General features: G+C 38.3%; 1 protein-coding gene across 3 annotated transcripts in view; it reads right to left on the reverse strand.

Moving 5' to 3' along the window:
* Window positions 1-624: 624 nt before the first annotated feature.
* CLEC16A (C-type lectin domain containing 16A) overlaps window positions 625-26,856 on the reverse strand; it is a 61,828-nt gene continuing 35,596 nt past the window's right edge. Inside the window, exons 19-24 of one of the 3 annotated variants that reach the window (XM_082292072.1) lie at window positions 22,771-22,922; window positions 21,859-22,063; window positions 20,981-21,148; window positions 15,572-15,718; window positions 9,805-9,924; window positions 625-5,972 (exon numbers count right to left, since the gene is read on the reverse strand). In XM_082292072.1, coding sequence (XP_082148198.1) covers window positions 5,632-5,972; window positions 9,805-9,924; window positions 15,572-15,718; window positions 20,981-21,148; window positions 21,859-22,063; window positions 22,771-22,922 — 1,133 coding nt within the window. In that variant the 3' untranslated portion in view covers window positions 625-5,631. Of the gene's footprint in view, window positions 5,973-9,804; window positions 9,929-15,571; window positions 15,719-20,980; window positions 21,149-21,858; window positions 22,064-22,770; window positions 22,923-26,856 lie in introns of those variants that run through there. The other 2 variants (XM_082292070.1, XM_082292071.1) reach the window with 2 other exon arrangements.

Consider the following 26,856-nt stretch of genomic DNA (forward strand, 5'->3'; position numbering starts at 1 on the left):
CTTTAGTATGAGGATCCATAACCGAAAGTAATGGGGAACAAGATAAAAAGTCTCATGAATCTTCAGATTATGATCTTAAAAGAATCCTGTGAACTAGTCTGAACCTTAACTCAAACTTTTGTTATCAAGTATTCTTCGTCATTACCTGCTTAAGCCCTTTTTAGTTACTTATAAAATAGATGCACTCCACACATTTATTTATGCTAACAAGACAGTCCCAACAATAACAAGTTTTTCCTTTTCATATTAAGAACCAATGAATTCAAGTCAGCAAAACAATAAACCAGGTACCACCACAGTGCACATTTATTAGGCAACCAAAATTTAGCTTTATATTTATAATACATTAACAAACACAAAATATATATTTTATAACACCTTGCAAAAGAAATCAAATCTGAGCAGCACACACATCTAAAAATGTTGGGAGATCAAAATAGGGAAAATTCTGTACAAATACAATATAAAAATATGTTTCCATATGAAAGAACCCTCTGATTGAGACACAGTCAAGAACTGCATCTCCTATGTCTTTGTTGCTGCTCAAGTCCTGAGCAGCAGAAAAACCCCCAAGCACTTCCCCCCTCCCAACCCCTAAAAACATCCCACCCTAGCAAGCCCTGCTTGGATCACCATCTGCTTTTCAGAATCCAATAGGAGATGGGAAGAGTTATTCTATTTGTTTCTAATTCATGCTGCAAATGTTGGGAAAGGTCAAGAGAAACACAGCAGGCAAGCACAGAACTACCCCAAAGATTGCTAGATAATAGAAGAGCAGTGCCCAGGTGAGTGATATCCTAGGGTAGGGCAGTGGTGGTAAACCAGGGACAAACCAGAAAACTCTTTCAAGAAGAAGGACAGCAGCAGTTAAGACAAAAATTTTCAACATATATTTAGGTGGCTACATTAGGCTGTCTGAAAGTAGGAGACTAATTATCTTTGAGGCAAAAGGTCTCGATCTCCCTGCCCCCAACAGATGTCTCTGCAGATCTCTGATTCAACTACAGGATTAAACCACTCATTTTCCCAGACAGCAGCTGCCTGCCTGGGCAATGTTCTTTTAAAAGCAATTTAACTAAGCTGGTTAGTGGAGACAACAGCAGAATGTTTAGCCTGGTGGGGTTTTATTGACTACTACTCCTTGGTAGTCAGTGCCACTGCTCCTAGAGCTCCCTGTCCTGTGCAATGAAGTGACTGATTACACCACAGTGTGACAGCACCACGTGAGTGAAGGGTTTACTTTTATGAAGTGGCTTCATCCTTACACATACAGTTTGATCTGCCTGTCTGATAGCTTAACTATGTCTTCAAGCATAAAGTTTATTTTACTGCTAGTGAAATGACACTCAATTCCAGGGCAATTACTGAATTCCTGGATTGCTTGAAATAATCATCCCAAGACACTTGCAGTAAGTGTGGGAATTACAGTCACTCATATCTTACTGCTTAGTAGGAAATAAAATCACAGTAATTTAATCCTGATGATGGTAAATTTTGCCATAAACAAACTATTTTAACTCTCACTTTTCAAATTTTACAAACCAAAATACTTCAAATCCAGGAAGGAACCTTATTTCCTCCTGCATTCTGTCTCACTGACTTAAACTCCAAATACAGAGTCTTAAATTCTGGATATGGACAAAGATTTTTTTAAATGTTACATACCTGACTGTCCTTTAGCAACAATACTGCAAAGGAATAAATGAACTCTGGAAGATATTCCCAATGTTTCCAAGTTACTTCAAGCAAAAATTCCAACTGCGTTGTAAAACTAAGAATACTGAGGAGCTTCTTCAGCAGGTGTGATTTTATATCTTTCCTTTTTTAAGCTCAGCTTAATTTAAGGAAGAGTAATCATAATTTTAGTTTATCATGACTTAGCAGTGGAGAATACAAATGAGCTCAGTCCTTATAGTTTATATAATTCATGACTTCATAGACAAAACACAGCTTTTAGTACTAATATACATGATCACATTTCTAATGAATTTGGTTTAATACAAACAGCTTGTGAAATGAAGCACAGGAAGCTTCACCTTTGGTTTCATTCTGTATCAAAGAACTTCTGGAAAACAACTGAGTTTTCCATCCAAGTTCTACACTACAAGGATTACTCACATAGTGAAGCAGACATCAGAACTGGGCACTGGTGCTTCCTCCTTCCCTTTCTTTACCAAATTACCTGCTCGAATACTCACTTCACAAATGAAAAGCTCAGCTGGTTCTTTGCTCTACACTGGATGACAGAAAAGCAAAGGAGACCAGCAAGAAGCAGCGAGACCTAACAGTGTGAAGGCAACACATAGCTCAACAAGTAACAGTTACGTAAAACTTGAAAATAAGAAACACCAACCATAAAGTAACAAAGTAACATTAAGTATGCCCTGGCTTCTTTGGCTTCACAAAAGAAAGAGAATAGAATTGTGTTATGCTGACAGAACATGACTGAAGACAGGCACAGACTCTATGAATACACAGAGAATTTAGCATATCTCCAAAATTTCGACATTTTGCTCTGAAGCATTGCTATACTTACAGTGATTCTACCTCCATCTGCAGTATTACACTGAAATAGTGAGGCTTTTGAATGACCAGTTGTTTAACTGCTGCTCTCATTTGCAATTTGGTATTTGGATTTGGGAGGGAGTGATGTTACACTGACTCACATCAATTTTTTTTTTTTTTTTTTTGTGGCTGATGTGCTAATGTGAGCAACACAGCAGGCAAGCACAGGAGAATTGCACCAAAGATTTATAGATAATAGAAGAGCAGTGTCCAGGTGAATTTCCTTTTTACAGTGAAAGGGAGATAAGGAAATAGCCTGTAAGACTTTCTGACAAGGAAGAGATATAACACCCTTCCAGGAATTGTAAATGGGTAACGCTGTACTTGCAGAGCTTAAAAATTGCCAGTGGCAGATTATTTTGGTATCTCCAGTTTTGCATTCTGAAGTCTCCTAATGCAGCATGAAGCATAAATGTTAGACACATATGCCTTAATATCAGAAGCAAAGTCAAAAATCAATTTCTTCTGTGGCACTCAGATTTAGGGTCTGAGTTTAAGGTCAGCTGCAGTGTTTATGTAACAACCCAATGTTGGTAAAGCTGGTGCAGTCAGAGCTTTCGTACTATAATTCCATCTCTGCAGAGAGTTTTGGACAGAGCTGCTGGAAAATATCCCACCTGACCACCACTCGAGCAGGGCAAGGCTGTGCCAGAAGCAGACTCCACAGTAGTCTTCTATTTCCCTAATAACAGTGTCTATCTCAGTCATCTCCTGTGAAGCTCTCACTAGACAACCGATCATGAGATTTAAGAGCCACTCAAAGGTAACGAAAAGTACAAAGTCAACTTTCTTCCCCTTTGCCCCATTTTTTGTGCAGTGCAGCCCAGGGGTGAGATTATGCTTGTGCATTGAAGAGACTCCTCATGCATGGGTCTAATCTTGCTAGAACTGAATGTGAAATGAGATAAACAAAGACCAAGGTTTTCTTGTCTAAAATGAATTCTATTTAAGGGAACTCAGCCTGCACAGTGGCATTTTGTGTAATCTAGGTCAAGAATTTAAGGTTAACAGCTAACATAAAATGCTTTCAAATTAAGTAAGGCTTTTTTTATAAGGGTCTTCAGAATATTACTGAGACTACAGTGTAATGCTGCAACATTCTAAAGAAAGTCTAGATTGCAACCAGTTCAGCTAACAAAAATTCATGTGGTCCTTGTGCCCAAATTGCTGCTGATGTCTAGGCTTGTTCAGGTACATGCACATTATGTGCAACAGTGACTGCATGAGTGCAAATTCACCCTAAGCATGAGACCAAAAAACCCAAGAAGTAGGCTCTTATTCCAGCAATGTCAAATTTTTACACAAAATCCATTGCAGTGCTGAGGACACCTAACTCTGAGTTCATTTAGAGTTTGGGCCACTCTGGAATGGTCAGAGTATCAGTTAATTCAATTTGAGAGAAAGTAGAAGTCACAGAACAACAGAAATCAACAAAACTGCATGAAAAAGTTATTAAGAAGAAAAAAATTACTGGCATTCAGTAGCAGACACCTCATATACCTGGTTGGCAAACATGTGAAGGAGAAGATGGAAAAAGTGAGAAAAGTGGTACCTGTGAATTAGTCAAACTCACACATATATATACCATTGAAACATCACTTCAAGTATTTCCTATGACAGCCAGGAAGAGGTACAATAAGCAACTGGGAAGTGGGTAAGTTTTTCAGATTCACCTCTTTGATAAGAACTCAATGGTGGTAGAGACAGAATGAGGGAACAGATTGCAGTGGTGACTGAAATCAATACCAAGTAAACAGCAGTCCTCCTTCTCTGGGGAATTGCCAATTCAGTGTTATGAACAGACCAGCAATGACAATCTGCTCATTTTACTACTAATTTAAATTAACTTACTGGAGATTGATGAAAAATCTTAAACTCCATTCATGTTAAATTATGTATCAAATCAGCAAAGAACACTCCAAATTTTAATCAACACCTTTCCCCTTTCTGTCAACTTGGTGTCAGGATCTAGGAAGTAATGTTAACTCAGAATCCCTTCTAGGTAGCAATGTTGTTTAACTGGGTTATTATCCCAGACAGGAGAAAAAAAAAAATTACACAATACCTTTCGAGTTCAGACTTGCAAAGGAATTATCAGTTAGATATGGTGACCTTCTTCCTACATGACTATGAAAAATTTGAAAAATCTCTTTAGAGCAAAACTGCTTCTGTCTGCTTCTTGAAGTTGTCTTTCAGTTGCAGGGATATCACCATTCCTCAGATGTGTAGCAATTTGACTGTCAGAAGTGAACAAACAAGCTATAGCAATCTTTTAAAATATTTTACATTCCTCTCTAGCTGGCTAAGGAAAGACTAAAGTAGTCTCAACAATCCCTTATGTTAATTTGAACAAGCATTGTATCTTAGCTTTGAATCAAGCCTTGAAATAAATATTACATATGGAAAACATAATATTGAAGTCTGAAGTCCTACAAAGACAATACTGAAAGTGGCCAAGCCTGCTGGTATGGTGCAGACCTCCAAAAGATGAACAAAATCAGGATTAAAAACCAAAACCAACCGAACAAAAAAACCAAATAAAACCCCAAAAACCCTCCTCCACAAAAAAACCCCAAACCAAACACCAAACTGAAAAAACACACCCTGACTCAAATGGAAGTTTTACCTCTGTCCTACAATATATAATTATTTCTGGTCCATGGTACGTCTCCCTCTTCAGAGACGTAATAATGCTGTACCATGAAGCTGGGTATCCAAAAATCTCTTCACTCTGCTGTAATACTGTAGACCTTTTACAATGAATTAGTACCTATTAGAAAGACAGTAGGTCCTCTGAAATACGTTCATGTTCTTGTATAACAGAAATTGGTAGGAAAGAACCAGTCCAGATTCAAAAGTTTGGGGTTTTTATCTCTTCTCCGGTTCAGATATGCTGAGAATCTGATGTTGGCTCTAAAAGCTGCTGACATTCTCTGTCACCAGTTGGTCCCTTCATGCGGACTTGAGGCCTCTGAGGCCTCTGGAAGTATCTGCACTTCCAGAGAAAAAGCAAATCACAATTTGGTTGCACTTCCTTCACTGTTTATTACAGTCTGCATGGTGGCTTTAGTCAGAACATTCTTCCTCTACCTCTTTTACCTTGCCAACTTCAACTTCAGACTGCAAAGAGGCCTGAGGGATGCAGCTGAATGTTCGAATGCTGTGTGGATCAACTGGTGGCACCAGTGTGAGTGACTCCACACTCAGCGTGTCTGTGTTGTCATCTGTGATTAAGGATATTGTGGGCTGCTGTGCAGGAATCAGGCTGGGAGACAGGTTGGCTGTTTCTACGTCACTGATTTTTACAGCATTTTTGCTGGACTTTGAGACAGCTGAAAGAGTTTCATCAGTCAACATCGTCTGACCGGAACTGGCCATCGGAGGCTGCTCTGGAGCTGAAGCATCATCTGAGAAAAGAAAACCCCAAGAACAATCAATATTCAAGTCAGTATGTACGTTAAGCCTAACAATATACCATTATCCATGAGTGTTCAAGAATAATTGGGTGGAAAATGCAGTTCTGTGAACACTACGCTTACACATTCACTTTTTAGTAGTTAGAAAGAAACCAAAATATTGTAAAGGCATAACCTAAAATGCCAGCAGGATTCTGTTCAAATTAGGAACCAGACAATTATACACATTTAGTATTAGAATATGTAGCAATATTAGAAATATTCTTAAGAATATTTAAGAGAGAGGAAACTGAGGGAAAGAAAACCTCTCCAGTATTTAGTATGAACTAAAATGAACCGCTACCCCATACCAGGAAGATCTTCAGAAATAAAAGAAAAAGCTGAAGAACCACTCTACAGCCAGCTTTCCCAAAAGGTGGCCTGTTTCTTACAAAAATTTGGAAGTCATTCTCTCAATTCATCCTCCAGATTCACATTTAAGCGACACCTCAACTATGGAAAGCAGAATTATGGCAGAAGAGGAAGGAGGATAATGTCCTTACTGCAACTGAAAGGTGCTGCAAAAGAGGCCTGTTTTACACAGCCTTGTGAGACATGGGGGTTTTGTCCTCCTAAGCTGATAAAACTGAGAAAAAGCATTAATGCTACAGAAAACTGATATGCTGCTGCACCTTCTCACATTATTATAATCCCTCCAACATTAATAGCTATTTGTACTGTCCTTTCCCCCTAAAAATCCCAGTGGACTGTCAAGCAAGCTGTTCTTTTGACTCAGGATGGAGAGGAATGGAGGGGATGAGGTGATACAGCCTTAGATGAGCAAGTATGCCCAGGGAAGTCAGGTAATATTTCCTTTTCAGACTACAAAAATAGATGCCATTAAAGTAACAGGTATCCAGCTTCAAGACAGACCACTTTTAAAGATTTTGTAAGAAACAGCATGTGTTCAAATGTACAGGCATCTGCAGAAAAGTCTACGAGGCAATGTAGTGAATACAGAAGCTAAGAATTAGGTTATGGTTTTAATACACAGTGACCTTAAAAATATTTCCGTTTCAATATGATTCCAATTAGTCCTGGAAAAGAACAGAAAGCATGAACATAAGACGAAAGAAAAAAAAAAAGAAAAAAAGAAACAAGGTGGAAAATGGAATGGGTATCAGTAAGGTATCAGTGGATAACACTAATACTGATTTTTTTTACCTTTCTGGTAAGATAACCCCAAACAATGGTGTATTCTCACTTCAGAAACCACTCACGTGTACTTTGTGCTGAATTGGTGGCTAAACCTTCTCACTTTAATAAAAACAAGATTTATAGATGGTAAAAAAGTCTCCTTTTAAATAAAAGGGACATCAGTGGTTATTTTTGAAATATAAGGACAGATTCAAAGTAACCCTACAGATTCTTTTTAGCTGTCAAGAAGCTTTAGTGAGAATGTAGCAACTGATAACAGAGGAAGAGATGCAAGAATCACATGGAAAATGAACTGCCAGAACAATGAAATACATTCTCATTTCTCTGAATTCCAAGCTAAACACTAACACTTCAGTATGCACAGAACAGTGAGTCTCTACTTTTTGAATTTATGAAGTCTTATGTTCTTTGCCAAGATAATTTTTCATCTTACTTACACTATAGCATGAATATTCACCAAAATTCAGGATTCAGAAACCTGAAGCATTCTGGTAAGTAAAGTATTATCAATCAGTGGCATTCTGCTCAGAATGTTATATACAGCAAATTTCTATTGCGGTTCTATCTAACTTCTGAATCTGCACTTCATTTCTTAAATCATTCCTTCCCCTCTCCCAACAAAATATCAATGTATTTTCTTAATACTTGCATTTACTGAAATCATGAAAGATAACATATTCTCTTGTTATGCTGGATTGTACCCAGATTCTCCCAGGTAGGCTCTAAGTTAATGCTAAAGTGACTCCCTTCTTAATGCCACAAACAGAAAGTATTTGAAAAAGTCTCCATAAAAAAAAGTATCTGGAGTTAACAAGTCCAAACCTTCTACACAAAGTCTCAAAAAACATTCAGAATCAAGAAAAATATAAAAAAATGTAACCAGAACATACTGCCCAGTATTTCAGTGGCAGCATTTGTAGAGAATACAAGATTAGAGCTCTCCTCTGCTTCCCTGCAGCTTTTATTTACTATTGCTAGAAGCTGATCTCTCTCCTCTCGTTATGTCCTTAGTCACTGCTAGCCTCAATTCTGTCACCCTGGCACTGTATTTTGGGAACAGTGGCCCATTGCTGTAACCCAGGGTGGCACTCCTGCCAAAATGACCAGAAAGCAAATCCCAACACACAAAGGGGTGGAAGAGGGAGAGTTCTGAACGTGGTCGACAGCTCACAAGAATATCTACCTCTAAGCAGGTACCAAGCTCTTGCTCCTAAAGAGTTTCATGTACCCAGCATGTTTACAGATTAATTTCTCTACCCATTATCTGGAACTTCCCTTTATACCGCATATAAAAATACTAACTGGCTTTCAAGAAACTCTTAACTCCCAAGACTTTGTTTCGGTTTGACTTTTGGATAGAAAGAAAAAAAATTAATTGTAATTTTTCCCTGGATAAAACCACTAGTCACTAAGATATGCTCTAATCTTAGATATCAAAAGGTTATCACCCAATACTAGAAGACAGCATTTCTATTTATCTCTGCCCAGCCTCCATGTATTTAGGCAAGAATTCTCTGGCACAAAATATATGCCAGATCTGCAACAAAACCACGGAGAGTGAAGTCAGTTTCTTAAAATGGTTCTGATCTTAACATTCAGTTCTAACAAACAGCCTTTCACATCTCCAAACTTATTGTACTTACTGAAAACAAGGTGTAATTTTGCAAGTTTTGGGGTATTAGTAGCTGTTTGGATGCAGAGCTTTCAGTAGCCTTACACGTTTTTTCAGCACTTCTTTAATGCTACCAAGATTATCATTAGAGCAAAAAATCCCAACTAGAACACTCAACTTCTGTTATATTAACTGATGTTAAGAAGGATTATTGTGAAAGAAGACAGAAAAGAACAGAAAAAGGAAAGAATGAGTATCACCCACAGAGAAGTGTCCTAAGCTGGTACAGCAACATACTATGAAAAAATAACAAAAAACAAATAACAAGACATTAAGCAAAAAGTTGCAAATTAAATTTATAAAGATGGAAGAGGGTGTTTATATAATATTAGCAAAGTATCTTCATGCCATGATAGTAACAAAAGAAATTAATTAGATACAAGTTAAAATAGATTATATAACAAAGGTCATCTGAAGTGTATTTCCATACTTTTTTGCATCTGCTCCCCCTCCTCACCTCCTCAGGTGAGGACAATTAAACAGTCCATAAACTAATCTGCCAGAGCTTGATGATCACAGAAATATTAAGCTTGTGCCATCAGAGTCCAGGGACCATCTTATGCTGAATGCCTGTCCATTTCACCTGCACTATAAATAGGTTCCTTGCTGTTGGCCAAGGACCTGCATTACAATCCATTCAGGAGCCTGTGCTTACTAAATTTCACTACAGCCAGGGCTGCCCTGTGCAAATGAAGACATGGCTGCTTTGAAGCTGGAGGCTTGATAGAACAATTTCCACCTTTGGCAAGAGAGCCCAGAGACAAGGGAGAAGCTGCAGACAAGGCTTTCAGAAACAGCTCATTATTGCTCTACAGTTCTCCCAAAACAAAATGCAGAGACAAATATTATGATGCTTTCTTCAGTTTCCTACCTCACTGTCATTGCTGTCAGCATGGAAAGCAAATATGTTCTACTGAGTGTTATGGGCTTGTGAAGGCTTATGGAGGAACCTGCCTGAGTGGGTATTGCGGGAGTTTCTGCTGCAGCTGCTGCTGGAAGGCCTAAACCCAGTGTCCACCGTGACTGTCAGCCTCCGACAGACTAAACACCCGCCGGCGTCCTTTCCTGCCAGACCTTACTAGAGGGAAACACAGCCAGAAATCATACAGAGGCTTGAACAATGACACAGGGAAGGGAAACTGGAATGGAGACAAAGGATAAATGTTAGAGCAGCAACAAGAATAAGTGACAAGGACACACCCGTAACTGCTGGTACCTTGAATACAATTTGATACCACACTAAGAGCTTTCTAGGTTTGGGAAATACTTCTGAAGCTGGAAGTATTCATTCTTTAGAAATAAATGAGCTTAAAGAATTTAATTTTTTGCTTCCTATCTGAAAACGTTCATAAGTTTGGGCTATATCTAGCAATACCAACAGCACTTACACCAAGGAGGGCTGGCAGGTATTTATTTGCATTACAATCTACTCACCTGCTTTAGAAACCTTGAGAGAAGTTATTTACCACAAATTCTGGTGACACAGAATTATTCTCCTTTCCCCTTACCATAAATTATATGAGGTGCAGTGCTGTGCTGGTGACAACACTTCAGACCATTCAGCCCTACTATTCTCATGTCCAACATTAGCATTTACATTTGGTTTGTGAAAAAGCCAAACACAGGGCTTGAAAAGATAGCAGCAGTTCAGATGATGATGCTTGGTGCATAGAAAGTTCCTAGAAAAGAAACTTTCTAAGAACAAAAGTACTTCCTCACCTAGTCAGAAAATTACTAGAGCATCAAAGAACAGGAGGTCAAACCACATTTGCATTACTAATTATAGAGGGAAGAGACAGAGATGGTTTCAATAGGAAGGCACGCAGTGCTCTTAGCTCTTATAAGCTCTCCATGCTTGACTAATCATCCTCTCCTTGGAATGGAAATTTAATTTTACAGACTGGAATCCAATATGTTCTCTGCAACAAGGGACAGCTCTTAGTTCTTATTTTAGATCTTTTATCATCAATACCTGCCAGAAGCACAAAATACAGCATAAGTGGCACAGATCAGTGCCTTTTGAAGTCCTCTTTATCTATTGCTCCGATGTAAACATTTTCTTAAGTACTGAAGCCAACTGCTTTTTAAAAGTTACGACAGTTTAAGAAAGTAATAAAATACAATACAGATGACATTAACACATTCATAATTCTGGAAGACTGCTAACTTACAGTAAGAGAGCTTCTGTATCTAACCCTTGGCATACATAAAAATAAGCACTTTAAAGAAGTGCACAGTTCCAGCAAGGGTAGCCAAGACATGACTGTATTCTAAGCTCTGAAACTTGATGATTAAAATCTGCCTAACAAGAGAACATTTCCACCTTATGCATAACAACACTTCAAAAGGACATGATAATAATAAAAAAAAATGTAAATACAAAGGAAAAAACCAACCTGGTAGCAGCACTTGTAGAACCTGATACTGTTTTTTCTGTCTTGCTAGGCATTCTGCTTTCTTTAAAGAACAGTAATCTTGTAAAGGGCTAAGCTTAATTCCCAAACACTGCAAATAGAGGAGTTGCTAGGCTTTAAAATACCTGTGCCTTAAAGCAGTGTGACACCTACTAAGTAGGATAGCAAATAAACTCGGGAGTCATAGGGGTTTAATGCACTCATGACAAAGCAGTTGTTGCAACACTGTGTGACTATTTGATGCAGGTTGTAGTGATAACAAGGAAATTATTTTTACAAAATGCTGAATTAGCATAACTTTTTCCTGTGACACATTTTTGAAAGCTCTTTTGCTGTTTAATCATCAATATAGCTTCTATGTTGTAACATTGTTTTTTCTTAACTAACACGTAATTTGTCTTTATTTTGTTCTCATCTATCACTGTTTTATGTAAGAATTGGTGTCTATGTTCCACATCACATTTTCTGAAACAACTCTGAAATTTACAAGTATCATCTCAAATATATCAAACCCTGACCAGCTGAAATCTGTCAATGGACAGTAGCTTAGGACACTACAATCACAAGTTCACAGTATAAAAAGCTGTTTGCTTTAAGATGTTGCTCTTACGGAAGGTAGTTGAGGTAGTTTCCTTGGAAGTCCACATAGGCATCTCCCCTTTATCTTGTCTGGCCTTGTCTGAAGTTCCTAAGCAACCCAGGATGCTGTTCATGCTCAACAGCTTGAGCAGGTGGCAGAACAAACAGGGGAGCAGGGAAGGAGGGGCAGAGAGCTCCTACATGTTTGTGTGTGTTCAAAATGGAATGGGGAATGAGACAGACTCAAATGTGACAGATGGCAGCAGCAGTGAAGTGCTACCTTGGGACATAAAACAGATTTTGGTAACTGCTTGCTGCTCATCAGCTACTGGTTATTTCCTCCTCAAAGGAGCCACTTCACATCATGCAAGTCTCCTCTTCTGCTTCACAGCAGAGTAAGGCAGTTCAGTTTCAACCATCCTCAACTGGTTAAGCTAAGGGAAAAATCAGTGTTTTACATTGAAGTGGGTGAATACCAACAACTGTTTCCAGATCCCAGCTCAGTGGTCAGTATGACCTGGTAGAATACAGACAGTGCTCATGGCACTGTCACCTATTTCAACAGAGTTCTCTTCATGCATAAGCCCACACATGCTAAACAGACCCTCTCTTTCATGCCACGTTCCTGACAGGCTTCCACTACAGATCACAATTACATATAAGTACTACAAAAGGGAGAACATTCAAACTTGCAGTAAACTGGTCAATTAGTTAATGCAGAAACACTGATCCCAAGAAGAAAACCACAGTATTGATCTGACACTGAGTATTAGCAAAAAGTGTCAAAAGAGCTCCAGAGGTTGGGGAAAACCCTACCTGCATTCTTACCCCCAAAAGACCTAGCTCCAGGGATTTCAGAATTCTCACTAGTCTGTGATAAGGACCTTGAGACACTGTCAGACACTCAGCCACAGGTTTTAAGCCACTACTTGTTCATTATTGCCTGCGACTGCACTAAGCAGTTTGGTACATACCAGGGCAGCAACTTTGAAGAATTATGCACACTTATTGCTTTAGTCTGATTTTAGGAACAGTTTCTGTGCATTAATGAGATTCTTTTACAAGGAAAAGAAACTATAAGCTATGCTGCAACTATGCACCAAATACATTTCAAACATTAATAGCAACATATTAGTCTGAACTGATCACTCACTGGTCCTTTGAACAAACACAAACATGGCAGGGATTCTTGGTCCTAAAGGTCAGAGCAAATATGGTCCAGCAAAATCCCTAAGCCACATATATGCACCTCAGTACCAACTGTGCATTATCCTATTGCAACGAAATACCTGCTCATGTACCTACAGTCACTGTCTTCCTCTTTGTAACTGCCCTCTGAGCAGAAGAAAATCCAGAAGCTGAGCTCAAAAGTCATCCCTGCAGCAGGTTAGTGCAAGCTGCTGATCTGGGACTGAAGCAGCTGATGCACTTTGTCAGGGTCATTTCCTCTGACTTTGCTGAAGATGACTGTGCTCAGTGGTAGGGTACAGAAGTGGATCCTCACAGCTACATTTGCTAAAGCATCACATCAGTGTGCCTAGATCTCAGGCAAACAAACAAAATCAAAGTGCACCCAGACACTGTTTTCCTGCACAACACGTGCCATTTTACACATACTTTAATCATTAAGTCACAATGAAGGTCAAGGTGGGCAGTTCATGCAACCTAACTGGTAAAGTGCATACTGAAACCAGACATTTCAAAATACTTTTCCTCCGGTTTTGGTTTTCTTCATTATTTTTATTTTTGGGGGTGAGAAGGGTAGGGAAGAGTTTGGGGTTTATTGTTGCTGTTTTTCTTTTTTGGAAACCAACGAGCAGCCTCCTGTCATCAGGCTTTTTAAATTGCAAGAAAAACAAACAGAATTTTATGTTACACAAATGCCAACACACTGTATAAGTAGACTGTAATTTTGTTAACTACAGTCTATGATTATTCTTCAATAATTGACTATCTTTTTATGCTTAATGAGTAACAGTATGTTCTGGATCTATACATTTTTTTCATAGAAGCCAGATTATATGGGCTTGAAAGACCTCAGTCAGAAATGTAGCATTGTCTTGCTTGATATTTGTATGAACTAGCATATTGCTTATACAAACAAAAATAATATATTCTTCATTTTCATTCCTTTTACCAGTTTTCTCTTAGCCACTATTGGAAAGAACCTGTAGTTGCATTTCTCTTCCTGATCACAGAGGATTCAAATGCAGCAAAGGACACTGTACATGAGCCTTTTTACAAGAGAAACATGTCATCAAACGAATGTTTTCTTGTAGCGCCAATCCAGCCTGAGAGTTCTGACAAATGACAACACTTCTTTGTGCAATGACTAGATATTACCTGGGCCATCAAGAGCAATCACTTGCCAAAAGAGAAAATAAAAGGAGGGCCTTCCAAAGTTTTGAATAGATGGTATATAGAAAAAATGTTCCAAATTTTATTCTGAAATTACATATATTGCAGGACTATTTTGACTAGGTGTTAGTTTCTCAAGCTAATACATGCTTTTTAATCTAGAGTCTGGGTGCTAGAATGCTTTACATATTTATTGTTCATTAACTTCATCAGCACCCTTTCCTTACCCTTTCCAGCAGTATTTCTTGCAGGGATACTCACTTTAAACGTAAAATCCACATTGATCTGCTGACACTGTTCAGTGAAACCTAAAAACACTCAATACCTAACAAAGGTTGCATCATTTCCTGTAGGACTGCAACAAATTTTAGATACAGATGGGCCTTCAAAATGAAGGCAAAACAGCATGTCTTAGAAGGCATAGCCAGAACAACCTTCTCAAGGAGTGATCGACATTGGAAGTGACCATTAAATGATGGCTTGCTTGAAAAGGTCTTGAGAATCAAGTTACCTCTATTGTTTTATAACCAAAATGAGGTAGAGTAGGTCACTTCTAGCATGAAAGCATTTCAGTATGCACCCTTCAGGATTTATTTCTTGTTTAGTCTTCAGCCTGAGCCTTTGCCTCACACAATTTGCCCTCAGAACAGTGTTACAAGATTCTCTACAATTACTACATAGAAAGGAGGATTAATGCAACAGGAAGTTCCAGTTTAGGCACATCCACTAAATATACTGACCAATGCAAACACATGCAACCTACATTTGTGAAAGTTCCACCGTCAGTCTGTTTATACTGCAGCCTCTTTTACACCAATGAAACAGCCTCCTGAAACATGGAGGTGTTCAGCCACAAGAGCATTATTGCAAAAACTTTACAATATTAACATCCTAAATAACTATTTTCAAATATTTCATATGTGGCCCCTTGTTACTAATTAACATGAGAATCAGATAAACACACAAAAGCAAATGTCACCCAGTTCAAAAAAAGCTGCTTCATGTGGAAATCAACTTATCCACTAAGGTGAAAGGCTAAGAGTTTACATAAAAGATTTATTCAAAGTAATACTTCAGTTAAAAAAAAACCACCAACAAAAAGCCCCCCACAACATTCTAAACTGTATGTGCTAGGAGTTTCTTCACTAGTACTTAAAATCTCTACTGAAAGATGCCAAGTGTTTAGAGTTCCAGACAGCTGAAGAGATGACTGCAATTTGTACCACAATTTACTTTTAATTGGCTTAGTTGATGAAATGATCTAAAACCATAAAGCCCTACTGCTTTTAATTCAATAACATAGTACCTTAATTTTACAACAAACTACCCTGTATCCCTTAGTGCCTAGGCTGAAGATCGTGAGTGAATACCTGCTGGGCTCTGAGCAGCAGAAGGAGTGGATGTCGAGCTTGCAGTCACTGAATCACAGCGCCCTGTACTGCCACTGCCACTGGAAGGGGATGGTGACGAGAGTGGGGATGCACTGTGCTGATTTATGCACTGGGCTACAGCAAAGCCTGCAAAACAGGACAGTGAAGTTTACAAGTTAAAATTATCTTGAAAGAGTTAAGCTGTTGAACAAATCGGGAAAAGGTAAAAACAAATCCTTTATCAAGGTGGTGCCAACCTCATGTAGTGCCCCAGAGGATGTGCCCTTTCCCACCTTTATCTTAGAAACCAGAAAATCTGAATGTGTCTTACTGAGAACAGGCTACAAGTGCTGATCAATGAACAAGAAGTAGAGGTTAAGGGATTCAAAGCATTTTAAAACAGAGCTTGCACAAACAGTCAAAACATATCAAAACTCTTCAATTTTTGATATAGTCAATATATTCACAGGTCACAGACCTTATCGTGATAAGGAAAATAGTTAAGTCAAAAGTGAACAAAAAACTATCTTGGATAGAAGACCTGCATTTTTTAGTAGACGTAACTTCAGAAAATTTTAATCGATCACATCTAGTGCTGGCACTGAATTTAATTCAGCCTCTCATAAACTAAACTTTTTCCAGCCTGAAGACTGGAAAGGTCTATACAGTGTCTGACTTCTTAAATGAGTCTTCTGGCTTCTAGCGTAATACTTCTTCAAATTCTTTCACTGTAGCATCCTTTTCTTTCCTAACCATCTTGCATTCACTCCTTTCTCCCTATGTAACTACATACCTATAGTCACCTCTTCAGGTTTTGACAGCAATCAGATTTTCAGAAGTTGATGCACTTCTTACAGCAAAAGAAATGTCTTCACCATGGGCTGTATGTCAGGTGAGGTACACAACTTCGCTGCTTCTGCAGCTCTCATTCCTCTCCCATGGGAAAGCACTAATGCAGAAGTTTTTTCAGCAGTATTGTGAATTACTGAAAGGAGCCACAATGTGTACTATAAAATACCTAACAATACACTACTTGCTCTCTTCACTGCACAGTCAACACTGAAAAGGAAAGGATCTGACAATCAGGTAAGATTGCAAATGCACCACACAATTCTTTATCCTTTTATATGGAGAATGTCCCACGGCACTGCATGCATGATTCACTCAGAGAATCTCCTACATGGGGAATGTGCTGGTGCCATACAGGATGCAGCCACTCAAAACTCAGTTTAAATGGACATGTTACAAGAAGCCTCTGAAAGCTTTAACACATAGATATGACAAGTCAACAAAATGCTGTTAGCAGCAACACACTGACAGGCTGTGCTACAAGTGAAAACAACACAGTGAAGAAAGCAGAGAAAAAAAGCTAACAATCAACAGTCCTGTTAATAATCTGACTTGACCTGCAGTCCCACGCACCTCCTACCTTCTACCTCCCATGCTTACCCAAGAACCAGACTCAAAACCACGTGCAGAAACACAATGCTATCTGAATTTCTGTAGCACTGCATCATAGTTTTAGATAGGTATCTAAATGTCACTTTTGCCAAGTCTCTTATTTTAAATTGTAATTCATTATGTTCAAGATGAACACCACTTGAAAGAATTAAATAACCATCAAGGGCAAGAGATACCTCTTTCAGTTAAACACAAAATAGTTTGGTGAGGAGCTAATTATCCCATAAATGTAAATAAATACATGTATTTTATTTCAGAAAGCAAACGGATCAATCTTCTACAATCATTTAGGTAAGTTAAACTGAGGTTACACACAGTGATGCCTGACAGTCTGCAAAAAGTTAGTCACAAACTGAACTATCTCAATGTGAAAGACTTCTAATGTATCACTGACCCTGAGTGCTATAGTTTTTAATCACAGAAAATGTACATTAAGTTTTTCATACACACTTCATAGTTTGAAATACCAGTTAGTACAGGGAAACAAGGGATAACCAGTAGACTTGTGACCACAGAAGTGAGGCAAAGCCAACTGTTAAAGTGAAGGAAATTAAGAACAGTTCCTAAAGACACTGGTATAACGAATGCTTACATCAAGATATTTACTTTCCCTGACAGTGCTGGTAAAAATTGTATCCACCCGAAGCATTCTATATCTACAAAAGGTTTGCACTTCAAGGGAGAAGAAATCTTCCATCCTCCCCAAAATAGCAGAAAACAGTAAATAAGGTCTTCCATGACTGTCCTAGGGAAAGTTGGCCTGATTTAGCAGAATTGCCAGCCCAAAGCTTCTGCAGAACAGCATTCATGGATTTGTGTCCTTACATGGGAGCATTTGCTTCAAAATGACCTCAACGTATTTTCTTTCCCAAAACAACTGCAAAGGAAGGATTTTAAATGTACTAAAGGAAGCTAATTTAGATAGGAGGGAAAGGTAAGCCTAAATCATTCAAAATACTGTACAGTATTGGGAAACTACTCACCAAGAAAGAATATTCTAATGGGGAAACTCCTTCAGGAAATACTTGCAAAGAGAAGGTGAGCAGAATTAATCATAGCTATGGGAAATAAAATAACACTTAGAAGGTTCATCTGATGATGACAGGAATATTAGTTCACACTACACAAAGGGTTCCGAAACTATGGATGATTTTTTTCCTTCAGACCTTAAAATGAAGATGGTTATAGCTTGCTTGCCACGCAAATGTTAACAAGAAGTTTTTTTTTTCCTACTTTTTTCCCTCAAAACCTTATCATCATCATCAACTAAGATATTAAAAATGGATAAAATACTAAGAGAAATCTATTGATTTCTTTTGCTTTTCAAAATAAATTTACTCAGTAGGTAAACAACCACACTTGTTAAAATATTTAGATGTACCTTTTGCTGGAAATCGTTAACATTTCCCTTAAGACACACTAGGCATATAAATCTCAGAATAGAGCTGATACTTGAAACTAATTCTTGAGTTTGCTTGCAGAGGAAGTCATTATTTATTTACTTTCAATACAAGACCTATGTTCACAGGGCCCCTACCAAATCTGCCGGTTTCTTTGAAAACAGTGTAATTCTTATTTACATAAAGGGTGCTTCAGAAATTCAATATATTCATACATAGCTAATACATGAGATGGTGAACAGTCCAGCCAGCTACGCTATCCCTAAAACGCTCCAACATTCTAGCAAAGACCAGTAACTTAAAATAGACCTTGGAATATATTCATAGCCATGACTTCATGATAATAAAATTGATCGAGTGAAGGATTTTGGTTACACTGGTCTCTGCAGAGAATTGCCCAGTCCAGCAGGAGATGATTACAGCATCTCCCTGCACTTGGATAACCTGCACTTTTCATTGTGTTCGTGGGGATGTCCTGAAGCATCATCTATTACATTCCTCATCACCCTTCACGTGTCGTGTACAAAATCCAGTTTTAAGCTATAACAATCCTCACCCTCTTCCCCTCAGACACCAAGAGGGGCTTTCAGAACGGATTTTAACTTTGGACTGTGAAACAACAAAGGAAAATGAAGCCCAGTTTGACAACAATAAGGGAATGCATAAGGTAACTGCAGCTTCTCTAGTGATAATATGCAGAGCTTTATGTAGGCACTGTGAGAGAAACTGAACCAGACACAACTGCAGTAAGTGTTCTTGAAAATTCTGAATTCATTGACAAGAGGGATTAGGAAACTGATTCAATAGTTGTATTAAAATTCTTCACAGACTGAAATTTGCAGGAGGGATGAAAACATTTATATGGTTGGTAATTTCTTAAAAACCACACTGGATGTACAGCACTAACAGCCAACATGGTCCTACTAAAAGTAGTAATTAATATTCTAAACATATTGCCAAAAACATAGCTCTCCTTTAAATCTACAAAAAACATCATCACCAAGGGAAAGCATAATTTGTTTCTTAAAAGTACAACCAAATTAACTGACTGTGTGAGCTTTGCAGAACTCAAAGAGCAGTTGGAGCTGTAGCACTAAGAAATGAATACATGAAACCAGTAATCTAACCGTAACTAGGTCAATAATTTTTTCAAAGCCACAAAATTCTTCTCTTGAAGTAAAAATCCCTGCAAGCCTAATTAAGGGACAAGCACAAACAGATTCCTATGAAAATCACTAGGAATGAGGAAACCTCATTCATTCCTTAGCAAAGATAAGAGAACAAACACACATTTGATACTTGCTTTGTAATCAGATGTAAAACAGGGTATTAATCCATTTTTATTATATTACTACCTGTCATAAAATGCATTTCAAAGATGCCGCACTTGAAATACTTCAAGTTCTGTGCCTCATTTCTCATACTTTGTACCAAATAAACATTTCAAAATACTTTTTCCTCTGGCTCTGCAAGTGGAAGTCTACATTTCCTGGAATTCAAATAAAGTATGTGGTTGCTTGAACATTGCTTGTGGTTGCATCATCCCCAATAGCCCACTCCAAATGAGTAGATGAAGTCACTTGTTAGGAACACAACTGCACTGTCCTTGGAGAAAGCTGAAACAGTAACACTGGCATCTTTCCAACCACACCTTTCCATGGAAGTCATGTCAAACAAGGAAATACACTCCCATCACACAACATACACTTGTCTTTGAAACACCTGACTGGCACTATTTGTGGTTTTATAATTTCTGTTGCCCAGTCATGACTCAGGCAAACTGAGCTGCAATTTAGTCTGAAAGCAGTAAAACATATGCATTCTCAGTCGTGCTTTGAATTCTGAATCACACTTAAAGAGAAATGCTGAGTTCTGTGAAATGACCAGCAGTAAGTGGTAATGAGATCTTTTGTACAATACAGCATAGTTAAATACTTTCAAGCAGTGTAAGATTCCCCTTTAAAATGACTCAACCCAAAAGGAAAAAATTTCACCATTTGGAAAAGAATTTCTGCAGAGAAGTCAATTTGTGAAACAGACAATAAGGAGACAAAAAAGCAAAGAGCTACTTGATTTAGAATCATTCCTTTAATCCCAGTTCCAAGCTGATGTTTTAGGAATAGCTGTGGCCCTTTTCTGTCTTGCTCACTCTGAGGGAAACGAGGCAGTGCACAGCATCCCACCTGTTTTTACAATCCAGCATGAAAACATTCATAACCAAATTAAGGGAGGAAACATGCACAACTGACAGATGTGTTGCATAAATACTGAATATGCAGAACATGATTTAAACTAACTTGATCTGTAAGAAAGGCAAAGTATTAAGACATCTGGGGAAACTGCCATGGACATCTTGCTCACAACATACCCAGAATACACACCCAGGTATTGTTTCTCTTGGAGTAAATTTTTCCATAAGCCTCATCCTGGTTTATGTGTTCAGGAACACATCACAATGAGCTTTTCATTGCTTGTACAAATTATAGTATAGTTTCTGCAGATTGAAATCACAAAGCAAAAACTGCTTGTTAATGAATGGTGATCTTACCTGGGACTTTGTCAACAGATGCAAAGACAGAGCGCTGCACTGTCGGGTCACTGCTCCCACGCCGGGACTGATCATAGAATCTAAATGGGAGGTGTTGGGCTGCAGCTCCAGAGCTGTGTCCAAAACCCATAACTTCAGTTGAAGGCTGAACAGGAAGATCCAGGAGAGCTATGTTTAATCACAATTGATAGTTTTTGTTACTCAAATACATAAAAGGAAGGAGAGGTGACAAGAAAATTGATAGTTTGCTCAGGATCTTAAGAGAAAACCAGATTTTAATATAACTTGCCTTCATTTGCCTCTTAATTATGGTTACAAATGTGCTGACAAACAAGAGAGACAATGCCTCTGGTAACCTTTCCTACACTGCTGTCCACATCACAATCACACTAAGGAAACCTCAAAATACAGCAGAGGAGAAAAAAACCCCCAGTATTACAGGAATCCCCTTGCACTTAAAAAACCATAGGAGTTATTAGCAATAAAAAACCCCTTGTTTTTCCCTGAACAAATAAAGTAATTCATTAGTTACAACTGAACACTGCAAAAGCCATTTAAAGAGATAATCTGCTTTAAACAGGAAAAAAAATGCCTTCGCATTACATCCAACCCCAAATTTTTAACATCTAGTAGATCTGTACTAGCCTCAAACTTGATTTAAAATATTTTTATATGAAGCAAGCCATAAAAGTGTGACATATCCACTTCATAAACTCAAAGTTACATATGAAACCAAATCTATTCCTTGGAAACTCAGCCCTGGTTTAGAGGTTTCTGCGGCCCGCCATTCCTTATTGTGCCTCACCCTTACATTACAGAGTGACGTGCAAGGCCAGCCAAGTCTTGTCTCCCAGAATTGTTTCAGAACAAACATTCACCTGCTATTCTCTGCATTTTCGTGCGCCGAGCCTGGATGCGGCCTTTGGCCAGGCGCTGCTTGGCGATGATGCAGCGAATGTGATCTGCAAAAATAAACGTGGCTTGGAGGATCGGGAAGGGCTTCGAATGAGGACTTGAGGCAGGTTTGTGAATTATGATGTTCAGAGCTCTGCTGTCATCCTCTACTCCGGTCACCTGCATATCCTAAAGGGAAACAGAAGGCAAGTAGTTAAAGAAAAAGTAAGCTTTTCTAAACTACAGATTAAATATTAACATTGAAAGAAAACCCTATGAATGTTCCATTAAAGCTCTTACAAAGACAGTTAAAAAACCCAACAAAATAAAACCAAAGCAGACTGCAAGTTGTACAACTTGGATTTACTTCTTTAGAAATCAGTATTCATAGAGATTGAGTTAAATTATTTGAGCATAGCAAATTTTCAGGAAACAAAGGGTGATGGTCAAGGCACGAAAGAGACAAATGAGAGAAACTTCCTTAGATAAGCATTCATTTTGAACAGATCATTTTAAAATTACAACCTGTAACCCTCCCTACCTGTGTAGGAAGATCAAAACTCTAGATGAGTTCATTAGTGTGCTACTTGAGCAAAGCACTTCGAACACAATCCTAACTGGATGCGACTTCAGTGTTCAAGTCAGCACAGCCCAACGTATGTTAGGGAAGTTACCCCATCTGCAATTGTGTCTCTGGTTATCTACGTAAACTTCTTCAGAAAATCAGAAATGTTTTAAAAGGAAGGAACCAGAAAAAAGACTAGAGACCAAAGAATCAAGTAAGCACGGTACATAGCTTAAATATATAAGCAAATACTGATTTTACTGTTTATCCAACATAAGACGCAGATTGTCAGCTCAGAAAAGCTGACCACCCAGACTACAACTTCCCTTACCTGCAGAAGGCCTGCAAACTTAACTACTCCCCATCCGAGCCTGGCAATATCTGGTTCAACCAAACTCATCTGGTAAATATCCACAGCGAGGAATCTTTGAACTTGACCCCCATCCTTTGTTATGACTGTACAAGCAATCAGATCACTGTTGTCTAAAGGAAGGAAGAAAGGGAAAAGGTTACATAACAATGAAGTTGAGAATTCTGGGTGTGGGTATTTTACATAACAGAAAATGTTAATATATAAAAATGTAATAACCTTGACAACACAGGGTTAAAGCTTCTGTTCACATTTTTAACATATTTTAACTTCCCTATCATAGTTACATAGAAAGGGCAGGAAAGATTTTAACAACAATGGTTCAGACATCTTACAAGTTAAATATAAGATGGCTACTATAGGCACCTTGCTTTCTCTAACCACCTTCATTACCTTTAAGAAAAAAGGTCCCTTCATCTCAGGGGTGAAATTGCAACAGTGCTGATTTCTCTTACTAAGTGGAAGTCTCAAAAAGTCTTGTTAACAACTACAGACAGACCTTACACACTGCAGGCCATTACTTCCACCTTGTTATAAACTTTGTCTCCTGACACAAGGTACTTTTGTACAGGTCTGAAACCTGACTATGCAGACTCTTGGACATCCTTCAACTTCAAGATTATTTGGACTCTCCAGGTAAATCACAGCAGCATTTTGACAATGTTTGTTACATGAGGTAACATTTTTTACTTTATCCATGTATTTTATTCACTTATATTGAGCAAACATACCCTCTCTTACTCCAGAACCCCTCCAACAAGCCCCAAAATACCTCCTCCAGCATTTCCTCACTGCCATTCAGTTCAAACCCATCATTCCTGAAAAGGGACTACATCACCCTCTTTACACCAGCTGAAATCTACCAAGCAGCCCTTAAACTGGCAATTCCAGCTCCCAGCAGACAACTCTACTAAAAGTTGCTTTTTCCTTTGCTTCAAATTGATACTTTCATTCAGTACTTCATACACACAGGTCTTTTTCCTCTCCCTCATCTAGTTCAACTTACAGCAAGTAAAATATTCTGAAGGCTATACAAAACAGTAGAACTTATTTACTCATCCAAACATCTAAACAAGCATTTAGCACCATATTTCATATTAGAAACATTTGCAGGATAAGCTACAAGTGGAAGTATACAGTTCTTCACAACGGCAGTCATATGACTATAGACAACAGCCATAAATTATGGTCAGGAGGTGGGAGAAATTCTTTTCTGCAGCAGGTTACCCAGAAACGTTGTGGAATTTACATCACCAAAGGTTTTCAAGTTTCAAAAACCAAACTAACTTCCTCTTCCCCCCCAAAAACCCCCTGCAACACAAGTGAGATGTCCCTTCCAACTAACATTACTATGAATCTACCAACTACCCTTTACCATCAGGATCCATTCAAAATTGGTTGGGTGGTAGGAAAGAAAGGCATGAAATATGGAACCCTAACACAATTAAGAGGATAATTAACGCTAACTGGTGTAAATCTACTGTGAGCTTTTGAAATTTGAGAGAACAAGCTTCATCAATAAGTGAAGTACATACAGGACATGATTCAGTTAACATGAGGATTGATTGCTATTATCTTCCTCATAGCCCTAGAAGGCTCAAGAAATCCATACAGGATTGGCAAATATTACTGTAAGAACCTGTGGAAGATTTATTCCTGTTTAGAGAAGGAGCTGAGACACCAGGCAGAACTGGATATGTCTTATTTTAGTATGCTTTATTTATTGCCTCTTGTATTCTTTAACCAAATTAGTCCATTAACATATTTATTTCAGTTGACTTGAATTCCTGGAGCAGTCCTATTTTTCTTAAGACGTGAAGTACTTGGATTAGGACCCTTCCAAATACTCAGTGTTAGGCTCATGAATTTTTAATGTATTGGGAGATTCAACAAACAGGCCACAACATGAAATAGAGTTGTGGAGTTCTCAAATACTAGTTTTGGAGCAGTACTTATGAAGTTTTTAGTGCAACAGCAAGCAGGTCAAAATACTTGCTGTACAAATTCAACTGCCCAACTACAAAATGCACTACTTTAAGAACTCAAAGGGCAGACGTTGCTTTCCAGAACAGAAAGGTTTTATTTTAAACCTGACAACACTTTGAAGTAAAGCATTACTGTAAAAGTCTTTCAAAGAACAGAAAGTTACTCATTTACTAGGCATCTGTTACAGGAATCCTTTGAATCTATACAACTGGAATGTAGTGCATTTACATAACTGTTTCTAGTTCACAGCTGCTGAAGAGTCATAAACTGTCATCCTTGATGACAAAAACAGAAGAGAAAGTGTGGTTAAACACATTTTCAATGACCTGATCTAAGAATACTTACAGCTCTGCTATGAAACAGCTAGAGATACCCAACCACATTCAGATGAAAATACCAAACCCAGTAAACTTCACTGCTAATCAAATTTGGTCTGGGGATTACAGTGAACCACAGGCTGAAAAGCTTCCTGGTGTGACACTGCTGCAAAGAACTGTAACGTCCTTTTTGAGATTAACAGCAATGGCTAATTACTCCTCATGCAAAATGAAGCTTGTAACCAGTTTGGACACTACACCTCCATGACATGGATCCAAGATTTCTCTGGACTTTTTTCAAGAAAAAGACAAGTTTTAGGAAATACAGCCAAGGAAGGAGAGTTCATAGACCTCAGCTGCTTGCAGTGCTGAAGATGTAAATTAAGTGAAAATAGTTGCCCGTGTTTATGAAAATATTTGCCTGAAAAGATTGTATTGTAAGAAATCTCTATGAATCTAACAGCTACTTGAGATGGTCTAAATGCACCTGATCTGCCTCAGGGCTTGATCTTCAATGATTTTATAATTTACAGTCATCGCAATTTCAGAAATCATCTGCAGACATTAAAAGCTCTTACAGAAAACTTTTAGCCCTTTGTATGCAGAGCCGGCAGCCCAAGATTAGCATTAGGCTGGAGATAGTGAATGCACCACCTCCTATTCCACAGGAAGAACTCTTCCCAACAGCAGGCAACCCATCTGGAATGATAGTCTGCTTTACTAAGAAAGCAACCAATCACGAATCCACCTTGCTCCCATGAAGTACATTTAGCTGAAATTAAGAGGATATGTCCCTGGTCAGACACCTGCACCACATTTTGATTTACTCTCTTTGTCACAAATGTGACAACAAGTTGTCCTGGACACCTAGCTCACCCTGTTTTGAGCAAGGGGTCAGACTAGATGATCTACTGAGGTTTCTTCCAACCTCAATTACTCCATTATAAACTTTCTTCAATCTTTAAAAAAAAAAAGGTGACTGTGATGGCCTTTTTAAAACCTGTGTACTTGGCAAAGACAGAGTGAGCAAAGAAACTTAACTATAATGTTACTTTTAACCATTCCAGCAAAGAAACAACAACTTTAAATATATCCTCATTTACCTCTTAGCCATGGTATTAAAAACACTGCCACTTAACAGAATCCTGTTACCACCTGAAACCAAGCACTGAGGCTGTTAATTTGAGCTGCCAGTAACTTCACACAGTGAGCTGCTAAATAAGACCAAAACCACACCTACAGCCTCACAGGCAGTGTAAGGTAGACAGTTATCACAACTGCTTCAAAACTATTTACAGTAGAAAGCCACTGAAAAGCAACAGTAGTTGTAATTCTGGTGACAGCATATTGAGCAATATGGAATGAACCTTCTGTGGAATTGCCTGACACTCTACACATACATCCATATATACTGGTGACAACCTAGCAACTACACCTAAAGGTTTGCATTCAACATATTTGCATCAAAATATTAAAAATGCTTCTTTACAAGAAACTTTAGTCTCTCTCATCAAGCTCACATAAAACACCATCATTGCATTCAGGCAAAAGGAAAAAAGAAGCCATTTTGATACAGTTTTGCAGGATTTTTCCAAATCAAAACAGAAGCTGAAACCATTACTGCATCATGTTAACCTCTACTCCCCCTCATGACACTATTTGTATACAAACAAGCATAAACACTGAAGACATCTTAATGTTCAGAAGAATTTTTAAAGCCTTGTACTAATAGAGATTGAGGAAA

This window comes from Coloeus monedula, assembly GCF_965178545.1.
Source record: "Coloeus monedula genome assembly, chromosome: 16".
Lineage (NCBI taxonomy): Eukaryota > Metazoa > Chordata > Aves > Passeriformes > Corvidae > Coloeus > Coloeus monedula.